Source organism: Panthera tigris, chromosome B4 (genome assembly GCF_018350195.1).
Source record: "Panthera tigris isolate Pti1 chromosome B4, P.tigris_Pti1_mat1.1, whole genome shotgun sequence".
Classification (NCBI taxonomy): domain Eukaryota; kingdom Metazoa; phylum Chordata; class Mammalia; order Carnivora; family Felidae; genus Panthera; species Panthera tigris.
Genome location: NC_056666.1, coordinates 75,647,606 through 75,667,021, shown reverse-complemented (window position 1 = coordinate 75,667,021; position 19,416 = coordinate 75,647,606). Strand labels below are relative to the sequence as shown.

Genomic DNA, 19,416 nt, shown 5'->3' with positions numbered 1-19,416 from the left:
TTATATATATTTTTTAATATAAAAAATGGGACTGGTGAGGCAGGGACACATGCAGGGGATGGCAGAATCCCTCGGCCTCAGGCCTGTCCTCCATCCTGCAGACAGAGACAGGTCAGAGAGCAGGCTGAGGCGGGGCACCAAGATTCCCAGCTTGGGGCCTGCCCCTGAAGCGCCAGCCCACTCAGAGAGTCAGGGGCCGGGCCCTCTTTAAGTCTCAGGCTCCCTGCCCTGAGCCGGGGACCAGCAGAGTCCTGGGGAGCGGCTGCCACTCTCTGCCGCCCCGAGTTCGGGCAGAGCAGCAGACGGCAGCGTGTCTGGCAACACTGGGTTCTGGGGCTGGCAGTCAGACCCCCGTGCCTTCTTCCTGGGTCCACTGGACTGTGCCAGAGCCGTGGCAGCCGATAAGCACCATCTCCAGGCTATGGGGTTCCCAGGGCAAGGCCAGGCCCCCTGACCCTGGCGGGGGCTCTCCAGTACTTGCAGCCTCGGCCTGGTTAGTGGGTTCCGGGGGCCCAGTCCTAGCCCCTTCCTCGGGGGCCGGTGAGCCAGGGGTACTGGGCTCGGGGCAGAGCTCTGCTGAGGCCGGGGGCTCTGAGTCAGAGGTGGGGGTCCAGAAAGCTGTGGCTCGAGGCCAAGGGGAACTCTGAGAGGCCGGGGGGCCCCAGGGCCAGGGTGCTACGAGGGGAGGGGGCCCTGGACGAGGGTGGGGCCAGGTCCCACTCAAGACAGAGGCAGCTGGGGGCTGCAGGCAGTACGAGGATGTCCCAGTGTCCACACACAGAGGCTGCAGGAGCCCAGAGGTGCCGGCTAGGCACGGCCCCTCTCCCGATGCCCGAAGGCAAGGACCCTCCCCGTGGGGCGCCAGGACTTGCTGCACAGCCTGGCGAAGTGACTGCAGACCCTCCCGCATCTGCAGCACCTGCTCAGACAGCTCTGTCACCTTTAGGGAGCGAGGCAGGAAAGAGGGCGAGGTTAGAGAGGAGTCTGGACCTCACACAACAGCAGCGCCCGCCCCCCTCCCCTCGGCTCCCCTCCCCACCTCCACTTTGCCCCTCACCCACCGCCTGCCGCAGCTTGTCCAGTGTGTCTGTGTTCCTTGCCTCACTGGGCCCGAGGGGGACAGTGAGCAGGCCGTTTTCTGCAAAGAGTAGACTAGGGTTACCAGCCAGCACCAGGAAGAGGCCAGGCATGGGGTCCAGGCCTCTGCCCCAGTTAGCACAGACCACACTGGCCTGGCAGGGCCTGATGCCAGCCACGGCCACTTCCAGCCTTGCCCCAGTTGCCGAATTCTGCCCAAACCGCAAGGAGCCCTTGGGCACGCTGCCCCACACTTTCCCCCTCAGGACGCTGCCCTCTGCGCCTGTCCTCCAGACACAACGACCGCTCCCAGGAGCTCATTACCTGGTCCGCTCTCGGGGCTGCGTGGCCTGGGGACCACTTTCAATTCTGCTTCCCCCTTAGCCCTCTATCCTCCCCAGGGTCTTAGCAACATTATCTTCTTTAACATGCACGACAACCGTACTGCAGACCAGAAGCTGGAGCGAGAACCGAGATCTTGCTGCTGGAGAGCTGACCGCAGGGATCCAAACCCCTTCCCGACCACCAAAGTGCTGGTCTTAACCACCAAAATGCCCAAACCATGCAGGCTGGGAAGGACAAGAGGCAAGAAGTCTTTACCCCGCTGGTTTCTCAGGGGTGCGCAGGGCAGAGAGGCAGCCCTGCCCACCTGCCGCCGCCCCCCCACCCCCCAACCTCGGAGCGGGCCTCAGTACCTGGTCCAGGGGAGGGGCTGCTGCTGCATTCCGGGCCAGGCTGCCCCACACGGAAAGAGAACTTGGGCTGGTCGGAGCCACAGCCATCCTCAATGCCATCTACTACCCTATGGACACGGGTGCCAGGACAACAAATCAATCCACGGGCAACCACTGTGGTGCCCTAGTGTCCACACACAGGAGCTCCCTGGAGTTCGGGGCCCAGGAAAGGTAACACGTGGTCCCTTTCCCTAGGAGCTTGCAGTTTTGCCGGGGGGTCCAAGCGTGAGCAACAGGACACAGCGGGAATTCTGAGCAGTAAATGGCCATGGACCAAACGGTTAGGGAGGGGCCGCAGGAAGGTGGAGTCCAGGAAGGCTTCGTGGAGGAGGCTGGGACCGGTTAGGATGGAAGGATGGACACCCAGGGGAGGAATGTGCCTGGCTGGACCCCAGGGCTATCGCCACCATCTTTGCCAGATCACAGGGGCCCAGGGCCTGCTTACCTGGGGCTCAGATCCGGGGGTACATTCCACGGTACAGAGGGCAACTGCAAACCCTCTAGGCTTCGAGGGTGAACAGAGGGGCCGGCCTCAGCCTGTGAAGCTCCTGCCCTGCCCGGCCGTCCTCTGCTCCTTAGCCTGGGCCGGGGCGCGGTTCGCCGTGGGGATAGCAACTTAGCAGCGGAAGAGGAGGATGTGCAGCCGGGGGACAGCAGGGGGCTGGAAGGCTCGTCCGCTGGGGCCGGTGAGGCCGCGGGGCCCTGCTCCCCATCCGTCTCCTTCTCCTCCAGTGTGGACATAAGGGTGTTGTCACCACTCAAGGAGCTGGTGTCTGCCTGGGGACAGTGGGGCACAGGGAACCAGCCTGGATAACCCCTACCGTGTCCCAGTCACCTGCCCCCCGTGACCTCATCTCCCTAGAAGGAGCCATCTTTGTTAAACTGGATGCCCAAGATCTCCCACCCTCGGAGGCAGAGGCTGTTACTCGTGGCGGTGAAAGGAGGTGGGTGGGGGACTGCTCTTCTGCTGCCACCACAAAGCCACCAAGCCCTGGAGGAATTTGCTGCCCTTCAAAATTCTAGCCAAATGTGGATACATCACCCCTCTACCTGGTCCCTCAGGCTAACCGAACTATCCGGGAGAACACAGTGCTAAAAACTGGTTTAGAACTAGTGGTAGAAGCCAGGAAAATTCGAAGCCCCTCAGAGCAGTCATCTCTCATGGTGAGGAAGCAGGGAGAGCCGCAGGGCTCTCTTCCGAGGCAGCCTGGAGGACTAGTGCCCGGCCCTGCCCAGGGGCCCCATCCCTCACGTGTGGCCTCAGCCTCCATCCCTTAAGACTCCGCTGTGGACCAGGCCAGGCCGTCTTGGGCGGGCCGGGGAGAGCCGGCAGGGCTGGCGGAGCACGGCTGGACTGGGCTCTAAAGGACAGCGTGGGTATGAAGGGGCAGGAGACGGGAGAGTGTAGACCCCCCACAACGTGTGGGGGTGTTAACACCAGGCCAGGCGCTCACACGGCTCCTCCCCCAACCCCAGCCTGTGCCCACTTCACCAGCCACCACCCCAGCCCCCTCCGCACACATTCCCGGTGCCCTCACCTCTGCGGGGCCTCCGCCGGCACCCAGGTTGTAGCTGAGCTCCCCTCGGAGGCCCCGGCTGAAGCGTGGGGCAAACTCGGGGTACAGTGCGAGGCTCTCGTGCAGCCCAGTCAGCTGGAGACACTGCAGGACGCAGTAGGTCAGCCCCTTTACATCAGCATTGGCCTTGACCACCTGTTCCCGCCGGGGCAGCTCACAGCCAATCAGATCACCCTTCCCTGGGAAGCGGAAGTAGAGGTCAGCAAGCCCTGCCCCTCAGCCCACGCACAGAGGGTCCAGCAGAGGCAGCTGAGCTTCCCTTGTGAGGGGAGTGGGGCCTTCGGAGCCAAGACCCAGACGGGCAGAGGGGCCCAGGCTCCCGCCGACCCCCGCTCCTTATCTCTCCGGCTCCTCAGACAGACTTGGAGTGAAAAGCACTGAGGCCCAGGAGCTCAAGCACTTCCGGGATGGAAGCCACTGTCCTGAAACACACCTGAAGTTTAGCTCTGAGATTAACGAGCGGTCAACAATTCTGGTGGTTCCGAGGCTGTCTGTAGATCGGAGCCCGGGCCCCATCTCTACCTATAACATCTGCAGGAGACCCCACAATCCGGTATCTTTCAAGCCTCACAGGTGATTCAGGTGGGGCTCATCCAGGAGCCAGCAGGTTAGTGGCCAGCACGGCACAGTGAAGAGGTCAGGCAGCCACGCTTCTTCATCTCCCTGAACCCTGGTTCTTGCGGGACGGATTTTGTACTGAACTGGGTCCTGGTGCTTTCTTGATCTTACCAGAAGGTGTCAATGTAGGATTTTCCCACCACCCAGCTGGGACTGCCACCTGGCTGACAGCAATTGTAAAATGGCATCAATTAGAGTCCGTATCCCAATCTCAGAGATGTTAAATTATAGGGGGAAAATGTGCATCTTACAATCAGTGAACTAGGGTGCCTCCAATCACGGACATGTGAGGAGTAAGCGAGTTAGTGTAGGTAAAGTGACTGACACAGAGACGATCAAAGTTCGTTTCCTTTCTCTCCCTCTGGACAAGAGTCCCCTGTAGATCGTTCCCAACAGAGACGGCCGGCCTGCCGTAGGCAGAGCACTAGCCGCCTTCACAAGGCAGCTCAGCCCACTGCCGGAGTTCGCAAGATTGGAAAGCGTTTCCTTACCCTCAAGGAAGAAGATGGATCACTGCCACCCTCCACCGTGGGCTGGCTCGTGCTGCCAGCAGGACTGAGCTTAGCAGCTCCTGTAAATGTTCACGGACTTTTGCTCAAACTTAAGTGTAGAAAGCATTGCTGTTAAATTGTATTTTCTTGGTTTCGGGCCATCCTTCTGGTTCCTTCTGAGAGCTGTTTGGATCTCAATGTGCTCATCTGATGAATGAGCTCTCTCTCCTGTGTGTCATCTGGAAGTAAGAGAAGTGTGTATTTTTTGTCTTCATCCAAGAGGTGAGATAGAATTGAGAAATAGGACAAGACCAATGACAGAGCCTCCATGCCATCAGTCTCAGACCAGAGACTGCCCTCCAGGCCGGCATTGCAGCCAGAACCTCCAGCTCAGCGTTCCAGCCCCCTCAGGTCTTCCTGGTACTGTCACCCAGCCCACTTCTCTTCTCTTGCCTCCTTCCCCCACAACCGACTGTGTGTGCTTAGCTGTTAGCTCATACGCAGAGGTAGGGGCCAGAATTGACGCCACGAGCTGCACGGTGAGCCTCAGCTGCCAGCAGCAGGCAGAAGGCCCCTGGATGTCCAGCGAAGGAGGCAGGCGGGGGCAGGAGTGAAGGCAAAGCAGAAAACCAGGTTGTGGGGAACCAGGCATACATCAGGGCACCCGGAGCCATCAAGTCAACAGAGGAAACAATTCCTCTGGAATGTGTGTGCAGGCACAGGATGGATCAAAGGTGGCAAAAGCTCCAGTGCTGGGGACGCAGGCAGTGAGGTGAAGGTGGCGGACATTCTTGAGGCTCGTCTTAATAGTGAACAGGATTATTCTGCAACCTGGTGCGTGGCAGCAGTGAGGAGACGTTCTTACAGGACCAATGCCAGCTCCCAGCCACACTGCTTCCTCGGCTCCGAGATGAAAACCATCTGTTTAATAATCCGCTCGTCAGTCTTGACCAGTCTGCAATTGTCAAAATCTGTCTGTTTGCCCTTCCGAATCTCTCCACTTCTCCAGCATTTCTCAAGGACTGCCAGCCATATGTGAGGGACCATAATTCCGTTTACTGGGAGTCCTGGCATAAAAGGCATCTAGGTCGGGAAGCCAAACTCCCAGAAGACTCAAGGTGAAAGGTGTGGCAGCCTCTCACCTCTCTTACCTCCAAGACCCCCTTGATGGTATTTCTTTTTCCTGTTGGTAGATCATCCTCCTCGGGGGAGCGGGGAGGGACGCACAGTAGCTTCTGGGCATCTAGTCTTCTTAATTCTCCAGGTTGGTGACAAACCTCAGCCCCTCCAGGCGTCAGCCACCCCCACGGTGAGTCTACAAGCATTTGGCCGAGGGTTCACCTCCCTTCCATCCCCTGTTGTGAGGCCCTCCATTACCCAAACAGGTCACAGAGTTCCTGCCTGCTGGGGTCGCTGCTGGGAGCCTCCCACAGCCACGGACACCCTCAGCTCTGTGTTTCCAGGAATGCTTTGCGTGTGCCTTCCTAAAGCCCGGTGTGTACAGCCTGTCATCCTGAAATCGTGCCCTTCCTTGGGGACACGGCGCTCCCTTGATCAGAGCTCCTGAAAGCACAGTGTTTGAAGCCTTAGGGTTGGCAGACTAGGTTCTAACCCCACCAGCCAATTCATGAACCTCTCCAAGCCTCCTGCTCCTTCCGTGCAGAACAGGCACGACACCAGTGCCTCTGCCAGGGGTTTTGTGAGGTTTGTGTGAGCTGAAACACCTAAGGGCCAGCCCCGCAGTGAGACCCTTGGGATCAGCATTATTCTGACGTCCATCCCACAACTGCAATCTCTTCTTCCTTGTCCAGGGACTCGACCCATTTCCACCTCTTTCTTTTGCCAAGAAGGGAAGTATATAGGCAGAGTCCGAGCCCTGCTGTTGCCCGCTGGGGCCCTGGGCCTGCTCTGTGACCAGCCCTAGGAAAGCACAACCCCCCTCTCCCCTGACCTGGTGGAGGGGCCCCACAAGAACAGCTCTCATTCCCTTCTTGCAGCCCTGCCTAAGCACTCTCTCCAACACTGCCATGCCTAGCATTGGATTTTTCTCCTTGGCAGGAACTGCTGATCCCTCCCATCCCCTCATAGGCTGCAGGCTGGTGGTCCTCCACTCACTCAGGGAGCCTTGAACACCTCCTTGTGTTGCCACCCAGTGGTCACTGGGTCTGCTTTGAGCTTTGTCTGCTTGGAGCTTTGCGCCATGGCTTCTCCTGACTCCGTCCTGGCTGTTTCTCCGCGGGTGGCTTTGCCTGTGCCCCCTGTCCACGTTTCTGCTGATGGGGCCCTGGTTCCACCCACCTCCCCCAAAACCCCCGCTTCCTCTCCTGCCCTCACAAACCTAGGATGGCAAGTACGGTGCCGCCCTTGAGCACCTCCATGGAGCCGGAGCAGACAAAGTAGAGGGCCTGGAGAGCGTCCCCTTGGTGGATGAGGTACTCGCCAGGCGTGCAGAAGGCGGGACGCAGGGCCAGGGACAGTGCCCGCAGGCAGCCACGGCTTGCAGCCTCAAACAGAGGCAGCTGCAGAACCTCCTTGTGCAAGTGCATGGCGATGTCTGCGCGAAGCTCGTCTGGGAGGCTCTGCAGCAGCTGCAGGGGGGAAGCAGGTGGGGAGGTTAGTGGTGGCAGAATGCAAGGCAGCCTCCAGCCAGCCCTCTTTACATCCATCCCACTGGCCTTAGGAGCAAGGGGAAGTGTGGGAGGGACCTGAGGCTCCGTGCCTGTAGCCTGTACCGGCAGTGCGGGAGGCTGCCTCTGCCCCCCTCCCATCACTTTAGCCCACCGTGAGCTGCTTGGCTTTCCTCCTCCAGGCCCAGAGCCGGATGTCGGTGAGCAGAGCCTCCAGGCCTAACAAGGGCGGAGAAAGGCCTTCAAGGCTTTTTGACTGCGCTCTGCCCCATGCTACTGCCCACTCCTGGGGAGCAGAAGCCAGAATTTTGTGTTCCTTGCCCCCCAGCCCACTCCTGGGAATTTTAGGCCAAGCGCATACTCCTGGAAGGAGCAAAGGCTGGAAGGGCCAGCCCTGGAGGCCCGCGCACCTCAGTGGTGTCGATACCGTTGTTCACAGCCCACGTCGCCTGGAAGTACTCGAGCATGCGCTGCTTGAGGGGCTTGGGGATGCGGTGGATGCGGATGTAGTCTCGGAGGTCACGGGTGCGGCTGTGGTACAGAAAGCGGCGGGCGTACATGCGCTGGATGATGGCCGTCACGTTCCCAAACACCACCGCGTGCATCAGGGCTGGGGAGGGTGGCGAGAGGGGGTCACCTCCAGGCCCGGCCTGACACCACGCTGGACACATCTGTCCTCCCTCCCACCATCCAAGTCTCCTAGGCAAGACACGGGCCGCTGTGTGGCAGGGAGTCCTGCAGCCACATGGGACTCCCCTGGCCCTGGCTCTGTGTTCCTTAAGTCCCCCAAAGCAGAAGAACCTCTGAGAAGGACCTTGGGGCCCTGGGGGGAGGCGGGGAGTTGGGGCCACCTGGAGCCACAAGTCTGAGAGTGGGCCCAGGACAGGGAGAGCAGCAGGCCTCACCGCCAATGAGCATGGTGCAGATGGAGAAGATCTTCTCGGTGTCCGTGTTGGCGGACACGTTGCCGAAGCCCACGCTGGTGAGGCTGCTGAGCGCGAAGTAGAGGGAGGTGATGTAGGCGCTGCGTAGCGAGGGGCCGCCCAGGAGCTCCAGCCCTGTCCTGTTGGCCTCCCCGCTGACGCTGCTACAGTTGTCGTTCTGGCCGGAGCTGTTCCCTGCCACAGGGCTGCGGCCCACCAGGTAGTAGGGGGTCTCGAGTCGGCGGGCCAGCTCCTGCAGCCAGCCTGGGGAGGGGACAGGGCACACCTAAGCAAGTGGGACGGCACTGCCACACCACAGGCGCACGTGTGCCCACTGCTTCCCCCGGGGCGGGGGCCATGTGGATGCAGACCACCCCCCCCATGTCTTCCCACCACTTTCCTCCTCTGCCGGTCCAGCACACCCTGTCCACCCCCTCAACCCTGACCAAGACAAGCACGTGAGGACGAGGCTGTCGTCTCTCCAGCCGGCGTCTGCTGGTGCCGAGAAGGGAGCAAGGCGCATTGCACCCTCTCTCCCGTGGCTGCCACTGATCCCAGCCAACGGGCCGGCTGGAGGAGCACAGGGCCCGCACCGGCCAGTCTTGTTCCCAGGGACGGAGAGGTGAGGCCACCTCCTCTGCCCTGTCCACCCAGACTCCTCTTGCTCTTTCTCTGGGCTCACCTGCTCCCAAAGGCTGCTTCCCCCTCACCCCTCCCATGACCACACAAACCACCCAACCCCATGTTCGCATTCTCAAGCACACCGTGGACGCGTGCATACGCACCATCAAGGCCACAGACGTGCTCTGCAGTTGAGAGGATGAGGACACACACGTATGAGCACATTCACAGGTGCACAGCCACAACCACTCAACACAGGAAAAGCCTGAGCGCACTTGGGAGAGAGACAAGGGCACACAGGTGCTTGCACTCAGACAGCCAGGTAGGCGAGGCGAACACGAGCACACAGGTAAGCACACTCAAAGGCCACAAGCAGGCAGGCACCTGTGCACACACAGAGGCTCCTGAGCACACATGCAGACATGGGTCAGCCTGGGACACTGGGCAGAAGCTGAGAGTGCCCCAGTTCCCCCCATCAATCCCACACTCTCTGGCTTGGACTTGGCAGGAGGTGGAGCTGAGTACTGGGCTCTCTCAGGAGCTCTGGCTACCCACAGTCACTCTGAGCCCAGCTGGAAGCTTGTGGGAACTCTAGGGTGTTGGATGGGGGTTCCTGGGGTCCACAGAGGTCCCAGGGATCCTGGCAGAACTGGGGGTCACGGGGAGCAAGGGAGAGAGGGCTGATCTAGGGTGGAGACACAGAAGGCAGGTGCAGAGAGGGGGCTCAGGGTCTGTGGCTGCAATGGACCTCACCTCTCCACGTGCGCTCTGCCCCTCCCACCTTGACACACCCAGCGTCCCTGCTCCACACTCTCCCTGCCATCTCTATGCCCCTCCTCACCCCCAGACCTGTTTATTCAGCGATCTCACAAACATGTGCCTCATGCACAACACCCGAGGGCCATGTGATGGGGCTCAAACTGACATGCTATGGGTTAGGGCTAGAGGGCTCCCTAGAAGAGAGGACATTGGTGTTTGGTCTCCAAGGATGGCTAGAGTTTTGACTCAGAGAAACTGAGAGAAGGTTGTTCCCGATCTAGGGAAGGACATATTGGGCCATCCCTAGGGATGGTGACACGTGCAAGCAGTCGCTCAGCTTAGCTGGAGTGTGCGGTTCATACAGATGTGTCAAGGCCTGAGCCAAGGTGAGGACTTGCTCTCCTGTGACTCGACGTGTGCTGCAAGGATTCGCGGGAGCGTGCCAAGCTCGTCAGTCGCTCTTCAGCTGGGCCCGAGTTGAAGCCAGTTCCAGGTAAGGAGAGTGGGCGGCAAGGGGTGAGAAGCAGGAGGATGAGGGGAAGGTTCCAGAGGGGACTGTCCTCTCTGTCTTGGCCATGGGGCATTGGCAGCTCCTGGAGCTGGTGGTGCGGGGAAGCTGTTCCGGAGGCCAGTGGCTTTCGTTGAGAAATGCCCCGAGTGATCTCCCTCAGCATTTAGTACAATCTTTTGAAAATGCAGCCTGTCTCTATGGGGCTAACGGGAATAGGGGGAAGGAACCCTGTGTCTATACCACCCACAGCAAGGCAGAACCCAGGCAGGGAAGCCGGGGGCAGGGACCTCCCACCAGAGCCAGACCAGGAGGGGGCGCCACTTCCCCTCCAGAAATCCCTTCTGGGGCTGGACTCTGGGAGGTCTGGGTGTGGCTGTGACCCAGCTGGGGAGTCGCTTCTCTGGAGAAACAAGAAGGGGAAGATGATGTGAAGAAGGACTTGGAAACTCCCCTAATGTGAGCTAGTACCAGCCCAAAATAGAATGAAATTACTCCAGAACTTAGGGTGCAAGAATTAATATGAATATCTGCAAAACAGCCAGCCCTCCACTTGCCCATGTTCTCCATGGCGGGACTCAGAGCCCCTCCAAGAGCCAAAGATATTCTTCCCATCAGCTGAGCAGCCTCTGTGAGGTGGTCAGAACAAAGGAGCCACAGGGACCGGAGACTCAAGAGTGGCCCTATTTGGGCGCAAACTGACCTGGGGATATGGTGTCTCAGCCCACTTTGGGATCAGGGCTTTGCATCACTATTATCTATCTCCTGGCCCACTGACCGTGTCGCCCTGTCCGCCTCCATCACAGCCTCCCTCTGGGAAGGGCAGGTGCCAAGGAGCTGACACTGCCTGCAGCAGCCCGATTCTGTATGCTCGGCAACTAGAGCTTTGGGGAATATCCAAGTGGGCCTCTGGGCCACACACCAGTCTCCGCGGGCTTGGCAAGGGAGAGAGGATTTGCAAGAGCCTCCTTGGCCCTGGGAACTGATCGGAGCACGTTTCTAAGGCCCAGCTGGACTCCTGGTGACCCCACCAAGGAGCAGATGGTCATGCAAGGCCATCTGAGCAGCTGGCCTGCTGCCCATGGACTGGAACAAGCACTACAGGCCAGTTCCTGGGAAGCCACCAGAGGGCTGGAGGGTAAGGGAGGGAGAAGGTGTGTTGGGTTTTGGAGCCTCAGGGTATGAAGAGTTAGAACTGGCTGAAACAGAATGGTTCAGAGTTACAGGAAGGATGGAGGTTGAGCTGGTGTAGTGGCACCATGGAATGACAGGGGACAAGGTGAGGGGAGGAGACAGGGCCAGGGCGGAGGAGGCTGACGGAGGGCCTCATTGCTCAGGGCAGAGGGGTAGAGAAGTTCAAACGGGTGTGGTTAGCAGAGTCAGGTGCCACAGGGACTTCAAGGGGATGCGGGTTTGGCCCTAGGAGGTCACTGCAACCTGCCGGGTACCATTTTGGGTGGAGAGGTGGGGGTGGGAGCCTTCCTGGCAGGAGTTAAGATGTGAGTGGGAGGCGAGCAGAGGGAGGAGTGGAAGTAGAGGTGAAGTGAAGGAGAGTGAGTACACCAGCGGAGCAGAGAGAAAGGCTGCATTTTAGGCCTGGGGGAGGGCAGAGAAGCAGCTGAGAGGGATGGGCCTGCATATAACAAGAGTGGGGAAAGGCCTTAGAGGGCAAGGTGTGGGGGGCGGGATTCCGAGAGGGTGGTGCAAAAGCACCAGGCACCAGAGGTACCCAGGAGGGCAGTGGCTCCCTGCACGGCCTTCTCCTGAGAAGGGTTGATTCTCAGCTGGGCAGAGGCCTGAAGAATGTGACAAAGGCTAAGGCCACAAGGAGGGCATGATGGGTGAGTAGGACTCCCCCGGGCAGCCCGCCAGGCTTTCTCCACTATGCCTGGCTGCTGAAGAACAGGCCTACCTCAAGGTAGTGGCTCTGTCACAGTCACACCTGTGTGCACGTGTGCACACACACACACACACACACACACACACACACACCAGCCCCCACATTCTTCTCACAAACACACACCTACTTGCATGTATGCCCCGGATACACATGCAGACTTGCACACATCCCTGACCCCCCATATCAGCTCACAAACACACCCGTGGACTCACATTTCCCTGACACACACACACTCGAGCAGACATATTCCTCTGTTACATATGTACACACACACTCTCCCCTCCCCCCCACCGCTCGCCGGAAGCCTCTGGTACCGATCTCCGGCAGCTCCGAGGCACTGCTCTCGATCTCCAGCTGGCCGATGTAGAACCAGACGCAGGCCACCCAGTGGGCGAGCAGGGCGAACACAGCCATGAGCAGGGTGAGCACCACAGCACTGTACTGCGAGTAGCGGTCCAGCCGCGGGAGCAGCCGCAGCAGCCGCAGCAGCCGCACCGTCTTCAGCAGGTGGGCCCCAAAGTACTGAGGTGGGGGGAGACAGGGAGGTCACCCCAGGGCCGGCCCTGCCAGCCCTGCCCCAAAGCCCACCCAATCCAGCCACACTGACCACGTTGACCTTGAAGGCATGTAGCAGGTCAAAGGGCAGCGCCGCGATGACATCCAGCAGGAACCAAGTGGTGACATAGTGGAGGCAAATGGACTTTGGGGCAAATACCACCTGGCCTGACTTGGACACAAACGTGGTGCGGAAATTCAGCACGATGTCTGCAAGAAGTCGGGGTGGGACTCAGCATGGGGTAACGGAGGGGCCACACCTTACTGGGCATTGACACTTTACTGGGTATCTGACATGGCCTGGGGCCCCCTACCATCGTAGTTCATACAGAACTCTAAAGGGTGGATACTGTTATGCCCACTTGATGGAGGGAGAAACTGAGACTTGGAGAGGCTATCATCAGCTCAGGGTCATATAACCCATTAGCAGTAGAGGTATGTTTGGAACCTAGGTTTGATTTCAAAGCCCACAGGTCACAAACAGGGGGAGGGCGTGGGGGACACTTGTCAGCAGGCACAGGAAGCCATGCAGACTATCCCCATCAAAGCCCGAGGGGTGCCCGGCATGGGGTGGGGTGGGAGGCACAGGGCACACGTACCAAGAATGAAGAGGACCTCCACAGCCAGATCACAGACGCTGGGGGCACTGCGGGCGGCGCTGGGCTCCCGGGCTGTGCTCACACACACGCTGTAGGGCACGGTGACAGCCACGTAGAGGGTGGCAAGCAGGATGAAGCCGTCCCAAGTGGCCCTCAGTGCCCCACAGTGCAGCAGGATGAAGGGTGACTTTCGGATGGCTGCTACTTTGTACTCAGGCAAGTTTGGCTTCTCCCCAAACACCCCCTGAGGGGGGAAGGGCAGGTCCAGCCAGGGAGGACAGGAAATTTATAGAAGCTGAGTTGGATAGGGTCTGGGACAGGCAGCCACCTCCTTTCTCTCCCTGCATACTCAAAGCAACCTCTGACACGGGCATTAGAGCCCTCATGTTACAGATCAAAAGACTGAGGATCAGAGAGCCCACTGACTTAGCTGAGGGCACACAGCCGTTTAGGGGAAGAGCCGACATTGATCCAAGTCCCATCTGACTCCAGGGCCAAGACTCTATCTTTGATGGATCAGGCATCTGACATTCCCTCCCTCAGTCACAACCCCAAAGTGCTGGTGGGGCCTGGGTGGTCCCCTGGACATCCTCTCTGTGCTGGGCTTAGTTCCCCTCCTCCATCTCCTCAGCCTGCCCCTATGGTGCCCTGCCCCCCAAACACACACCCTTATGCGCAATCCACCTTATTGAGCTTGTGCTTGCCCTTGGGCTGCTTCTGCAGGTGCCCAGACAGGTGGTAGAGCACAGCCCGGCTCCGCCGCCGGTTGGCATTGAAGCCTTTGGCTCCTGCCCGGCCATATCGGCGCCGGCCACCACCTGCAAAAGAGGGGCCTGTGAGGATGGTGGGGGGAGTGCCCACACCCCCTAGCTAGGGTCTTGTGTGGAGGACACCAGTTGCTGGCCCATGACCTGGGCCAGTCTGACTCATTGACTGGTTAGTCTGTTTAGAGTTGGGGGCTCCAGCATCCTTACTTCCAGGGGCACTTACAGACACTCTTCCCCATGCCAACTTGCAGGAGAAGGAGGTCTGGATTAAGGCAAAGGCTGGAGAGGATCTCCATAGGGAAAGGCCTGAGACAGGAGTGGGGAGGTGGTTCCCAGGGCTGGGGGGTGGGTAGGGGGGATGGAGAGTACCCCTAGCATCCCCAGCTGCCCCCAGTGACAGCCTTGTGAGCTGGCCGTAAGGCCTCCCCGGTCCTTGGAGGATACAAGAGGGGAAAGGTCCCAGGGACTAAAAGAGGGCTTTGGATGGGACTCCCAGTCAGCTCTGTGTGAGGGAAAGGTACCAAGTGGGTCTGCACTGGGCCCCACTAATTGGTCCGAAAATGGTACTTTGCGGGCACTAGCAGAGTTTGTTTGCTTTCCGTTTCTTAGTAAAGTTGACTTCAAAACTCCCAACTTTGTCTCAACTGGTCTCTTTGGAAACAAGCGTTCCATATCTGGGCATGTGGAGATGAGAGCAGCACAGGCCTCTCACCCAGCAAAGTGGGACTCAGTGAGTGCAAGAGGGTGGGGGGACCCGTGAGCCCAAGCTGGGTGCCAAGGCCCCACCCACAGCAGCTAAAATCAACAGCCCCACGGGCACCCACCTGTCTCCTTCCAATTGTCAGGGCCCCCTCGGTTCTTGGTGTCACTGATATCCTTGTGAGAGACCAGGAAGAGGGCCACCTCCCCTTTCTCATTCTTTATGGGTATCACATCGAGGAGACACCAGAATGGGAGCCCTGGGCACAAAGACAGACTTAGCCTAGCTCCTGTTCTCCACCTTGCCCGAGGTGACAGAGGTTCCACTGCCACCCCGCCCCCCCCAAGACACAAGCAGGATGGGGGCTTTTCTGGGAGTGGAGCGGCGGCCTGGCTCCATTTAGGACAGGGCTGGATGGAACAGAGAGGGTGGGGGAAGGCAAAGGAGAGCAGAGATGACCATCAGACATGTGTGTTCATAGACCTGTCCTACTGAGACCGGGACATTTTTCCGCTTAATTGGGAAACTCAAGATCGGAAATTGAGTGGAGACTGAGGCTGAGGTGGGGATGGAAGAGAGAAGCCAAGGGACAGTGGATGGGGCGGGGAAAGTAAGGGGATGTGGGAAGACAGGATGGGATGGGGAGATGGAGAAGATGGGGATGGAACACAAGGGCAGTGGATGGGGTGGGTGCCAGGCTGGGTGAGGCCTCAAAAGTGAGGTGGGCTGGCCAGGTGGCCCCTCACCGCTCTTCCGGTACAGGATCAGCTCAGCCTTGAACTCCTTGTGCTCATCCAGCGCCTTGCGGATCTGTTGGCGGACAAGCTCACTGGTGTCTGGCCCATAGAGGAAGGAGCAGGCGCAGCCCCGCTGCATGACCTCGGCCCGGGAGAAACCCGTGAGGTCGCAGAAGCCATCAGAGCAGTAGACCACGGGGAAGAGCCCCGCCACCTGGGCATTGCCCAGCACGAAGTTACTGTCTGCAAGAGAGCACCTCTCAGAGGAGGCATGGGGTAGAGGGGCACAGGGTCTACCACCCCTCTTTCCTAAATGCCTGCAACCAAAGGGTGGGTGTCACGAAACCCAAGAATTCTGTGTGTGTGTGTGTGTGTGTGTGTGTGTGTGTGTATGTGTGTGCGTGTGTGTGTGTGCGCGCGCGTGTGTGTGTGTGTGTGTGTGTGTGTGTGTGTGTGTGTGTGGCTGGGGGTTAGGGCAGGCAGGTGTGGTTTATAAACAGGAATCAGTGTGTCACCTGTGTACCAGTGCCCTGCAAGCGTCCACTCCTAGCCACGTGTGTATGTGTATATTCAGGAATCAACACCGAGGTTGGTGAATGCGGCCCTGTGTGGGAACTGTGCCCTCTGGACCGAGTCCTGAGCAGCTTGGGGTATAGGGTAGGGCTGGGATGCCCAAAGAGGGCTGCACAACCAGTCCTAGGCAGCCACAGCCCCACTCATACCTCTGCCAGGTCCATTCATGGCTGTCTGGCTCCTCTCACTGGAACCCACCTGGATGGGAGGCGGTCCAGGCCACCATTCAGCCTGCACTTTTTTGAACCCCAGCTGCCTGACGGGGCTCAGGAATTAGTGAATGTGATCAAAAATGGGGGTGTAAGCATGGTAGCTGCACAGCACTGCCTGAAGCCAACAATGTATTGGGGAGTGGGGGCACTGAATCAGCAGGCTGCAGGATGGAGAAGCCAGTGTGTGTGTGTGTGTGTGTGTGTGTGTGTGTGTGTGTGTGTGTGTGTGTGTATTGGGGCAGGGGGCTGCTCAGTGATGGGCTCCCACCACCTATCAGGAACTGCAAGACCATGAAGTGTGCCAAGCAGAGAGCTGGGAAGCCCCACTGGGGGTGAGTGTGAGGGAGCAGGAGAAGGAGGGAGGGGGTTTTCACGACTTTCCCTGTGCTCAGAGCCCTGGAAACCCAGGATCCAGAAGCTCTGGTCGCCTACTCCAAACTTCCCCAATCTTGGTAGGAATACCCAAACCTATCTTTGGGGGTCTAGAGGGGTCCTTTGGGTTTAGGCTGGTGAGTTTAGGCGGTGAGGTGAGCTTGGACAAACAGTGCGCTCCCAAATCCCGCCTACTCTACCTCCTTTGCAAATCTTTTTCCTAAATCTGATTTTTGAACCCTCCGGCTGTCCCTGAGCACCGCTCCTCTCCCTCACCCCCCACCCCGCCCCTCCACTTCTATGTTAGTCGGTGGGATAGCGCCAGACTCAGGAACAGGGTGGGTTAGATTGACTAGGTAGGGGTTCGATCTCTAGCAAACAAATAGAATCCGGGGCCCCAAACCCTGAGACTTCTGGCCGTCTTGCCCAGCCTCGTGTAAAGTTGACCCTGGACCTTTTGGGAAACGGCGTCTGGAAGGAGATGGTGGTCCCCGCTACAATCAGGGCGTTGGGGACAGAGGGTGAGAACAGGAAGGAGCCAGGCTGAGATGTCGGGGAGCGGGACGTGCGGGAACCCTGGCAGGGAACGGCTTCTCTGGGAGCCAGTGGAGTGAAGGTCAGACTCACGCGTGCCGTCGAAGCGCGTGGCGATGGTGTCCAGGAAGGTGTTCTGCGGCGCCAGGAGTCCCCGCATGGCCGGCATCTTAGGCGGCCGTGGCCGCCTGCCCCATCCCTCCGGGGCGCGGGGGCTCAGCGCCGGGGGAGGGCGCCCAGCTCGGCCGCCCCCCACCGGGCCCCGCGCCCCCTAGCGCAGCCGTCGGAGGCTGAAACCCACCCCGGGTTCGCAGGCCCGGCCAGCAGCCGGTGCGCGAGGGGGCGTCCCCGCCGTCGGGGCCCGGAGCATGGCGCGCGGCCTCTCGCGTCCTGGCCGCCCACGAATGCCGGGCTCCAGACTCGGCGCTCGCCGCGTTCTCCGCACCTTCCGCTCGCGGCGGCGGCAGCAGCGGCAGCGGCTCCCGTTTCGGCTGCGGGTCGGCTCCCGCTCGGGCTCCGCTCGGCGCCGGGTCCCCGCAGCTCCCGCGGTCTGTCGGGGAGAGGAGGCAGCCTCCCTCCCTTCCTCCGGCGCCCGCCGCCTGCACCGGGGTAACCATGGAGACGGGCACACCCAGGCAGGGCCGCCTCCTTAAAGGGACAGGCCTCCCGCCTAGGGATCCCCTCCCCTTGGGACCTCGGTGGGGGCAGGGGAGGCGGCGGCCCCCCTACCCCCGCTGAGCCTGCTGCCCGAGCCGCCCCAAGCCCTCCCGCCCGCCCCTCGGAGAAGACCGGCGAGCGCCTGGTCCCGCTCGGGCTGACTCAGCGCAGGGGCGAGGCGTCTTTCTCTGCAGCATGGGGGTTCGCACAGAGCCTCGCAGACTCTCCTCCCCCGGAGCGACCAGAGGAGAACTCCGGCGGGGGGGGGGGTGCGCGGGGAGGGCGGGGGGGGGGGTCTGTGTTTTAGAAGACGCTTTCCCCGAGGAAAAAATGTAAAGGGAAAGGGGGCTGGGCGGTGGTGGGAGGTGGGGAAGGCAGGCAGAGGGACCCCAACTGTACGGGAAAGTCTAAAAGGAGATGGGGTGGAGGGTGTCTAAACGCAGCTTCTGGGCATCCAAGCCTTTGTCAGCCTCAACTTGACCCTCGTCACTGGGAGGTGCAGCTGCAGACAGGAGCTATCAGGAAACGGGAGGGTGGGTAGCCCTGGAAGTAAGGTTGAGACGCTCTCGGTGAGTGCCGGTGGTGGTGGTGGGTGTGTGTATGGAAAGGGTGTGGGATATTTCTACTCTTTGTCACCTTTTGCCTCTCAGGCAGCTCCCGAGGGTCAGGTTGCAAATACAGCGGACGGGTAGGACGTCAGACACTGGGAGAACTTCTTAGCCTCGTGCGTGCGGATCCCTGGCGAGCGAGCGAGCGGGGAGTGAGAAGGACCCGGCCAACGCTGCCCCAACTCCTCGAGTCCCAGAGTAGCGGGCTCTGCGCTGCGGGGGGAGCGGTGGCTGCAGGGACCCCCTCCCGTGAGAGGGTGGGAGGAGGGGCCGGGCGGGGCCGAGCGGAGCGGGGCCGGGGCGGCAGTCTGTAGCTTGTCTCCGCGCTGCGTCGGTCCCCCCGGCTCGCTCTGCCAGCGCCGCTCCTCCTCCCTCCCACGATTTGCCAGCGAGCGCGGCTACCGCCCGCGCCCAGAGGAGCCGCCGGGGCCAAAGCAGCAATTTGTTCCCCAACGGGTGAAGCGGGAGGCCCAGCACCCCCGCCCCTCAAAGAAACACAGCCACAGCCACCAGCCTCGGAAAGAAAGGAGTGTCGCCCGCTCCACCCACCCCTCGTCAGCGACACGGGCCAAAGCCCCAGGCACCTGTATTTAAATGAGCTGGTGCTTTAGGAGGAAAGGGAGGAAGCGTCCTCCTCCCCAGGTCCTCTGAATCCTGGAATCCCGCTCCCAGGAAGAAAGACCCCAAGGAACCTGTTCCCCACGCCCACCTCCACAAGCAAAGTCAGCCCTCCTCCAGCCCATCATCACACCCTCCACGCCAAGTTCAAGCATTCTGCTAGGAGAGGGTGCTGTTTGGTAGGAGTCCGCTCGCTTGGAGACCAGACCAGGGGGTGGTTGAAAGCACACAACTTGGTTTGACTATAGTCCTGCCACTTGCTACGTGATTTTCATTCGGGACCCAATTTTCTCCTTTGTGAAATGGAGATAATAAATAATAACGACCTCAGAGGGTTGTTAGGAAGATTAAATGAGTAAAGGACTTAGAACAGTGTGTGACATTTGCATCATGTAAATGTTTATTATCTGATTTTGAATCTCATAGAACCCCTATGAAATAAGGTAGATGCTACTTACACTCCACTCACAAATGAAACAGAGGAAGAGAGACAGAGAAAGAATGGGAGAGGGAGAGAGGTTTGCTCACAGTAACCGAGCTGGTAACTGGCAGAACTAAGGTTCCAACCATGACAATCTTCCAAACCCAGGTCCAGAGTCTGCCTCATTGCAGCACAGCCGTCCCCACCGAGGACCCAGAAAGAGCTTAA

General features: G+C 59.8%; 1 protein-coding gene across 2 annotated transcripts; it reads right to left on the bottom strand.

The window, feature by feature from the left end:
- KCNH3 (potassium voltage-gated channel subfamily H member 3) lies at window positions 1–17,455 on the bottom strand. Of its 2 annotated transcripts, XR_006219932.1 has the most exons (16): window positions 16,978–17,455; window positions 15,203–15,436; window positions 14,581–14,715; window positions 13,674–13,807; window positions 12,990–13,233; window positions 12,443–12,600; window positions 12,150–12,357; window positions 8,030–8,311; window positions 7,535–7,734; window positions 6,836–7,085; window positions 3,350–3,567; window positions 2,257–2,588; window positions 1,773–1,879; window positions 1,402–1,535; window positions 1,062–1,138; window positions 929–940 (listed from the first exon to the last, which is right to left on the bottom strand). XR_006219932.1 is itself a non-coding variant. In XM_007072983.3 (15 exons), exons 1-15 carry the CDS (start codon window positions 17,051–17,053, stop codon window positions 344–346), a joined length of 3,252 nt encoding a protein of 1,083 aa, XP_007073045.2. In that variant the 5' UTR covers window positions 17,054–17,454; the 3' UTR covers window positions 1–343. The 2 variants fall into 2 exon arrangements, 1 of the variants encoding a protein (XP_007073045.2); XM_007072983.3 differs by lacking the exon at window positions 1,402–1,535 and having other exon boundaries at window positions 1–940; window positions 16,978–17,454.
- Window positions 17,456–19,416: the final 1,961 nt, after the last annotated feature.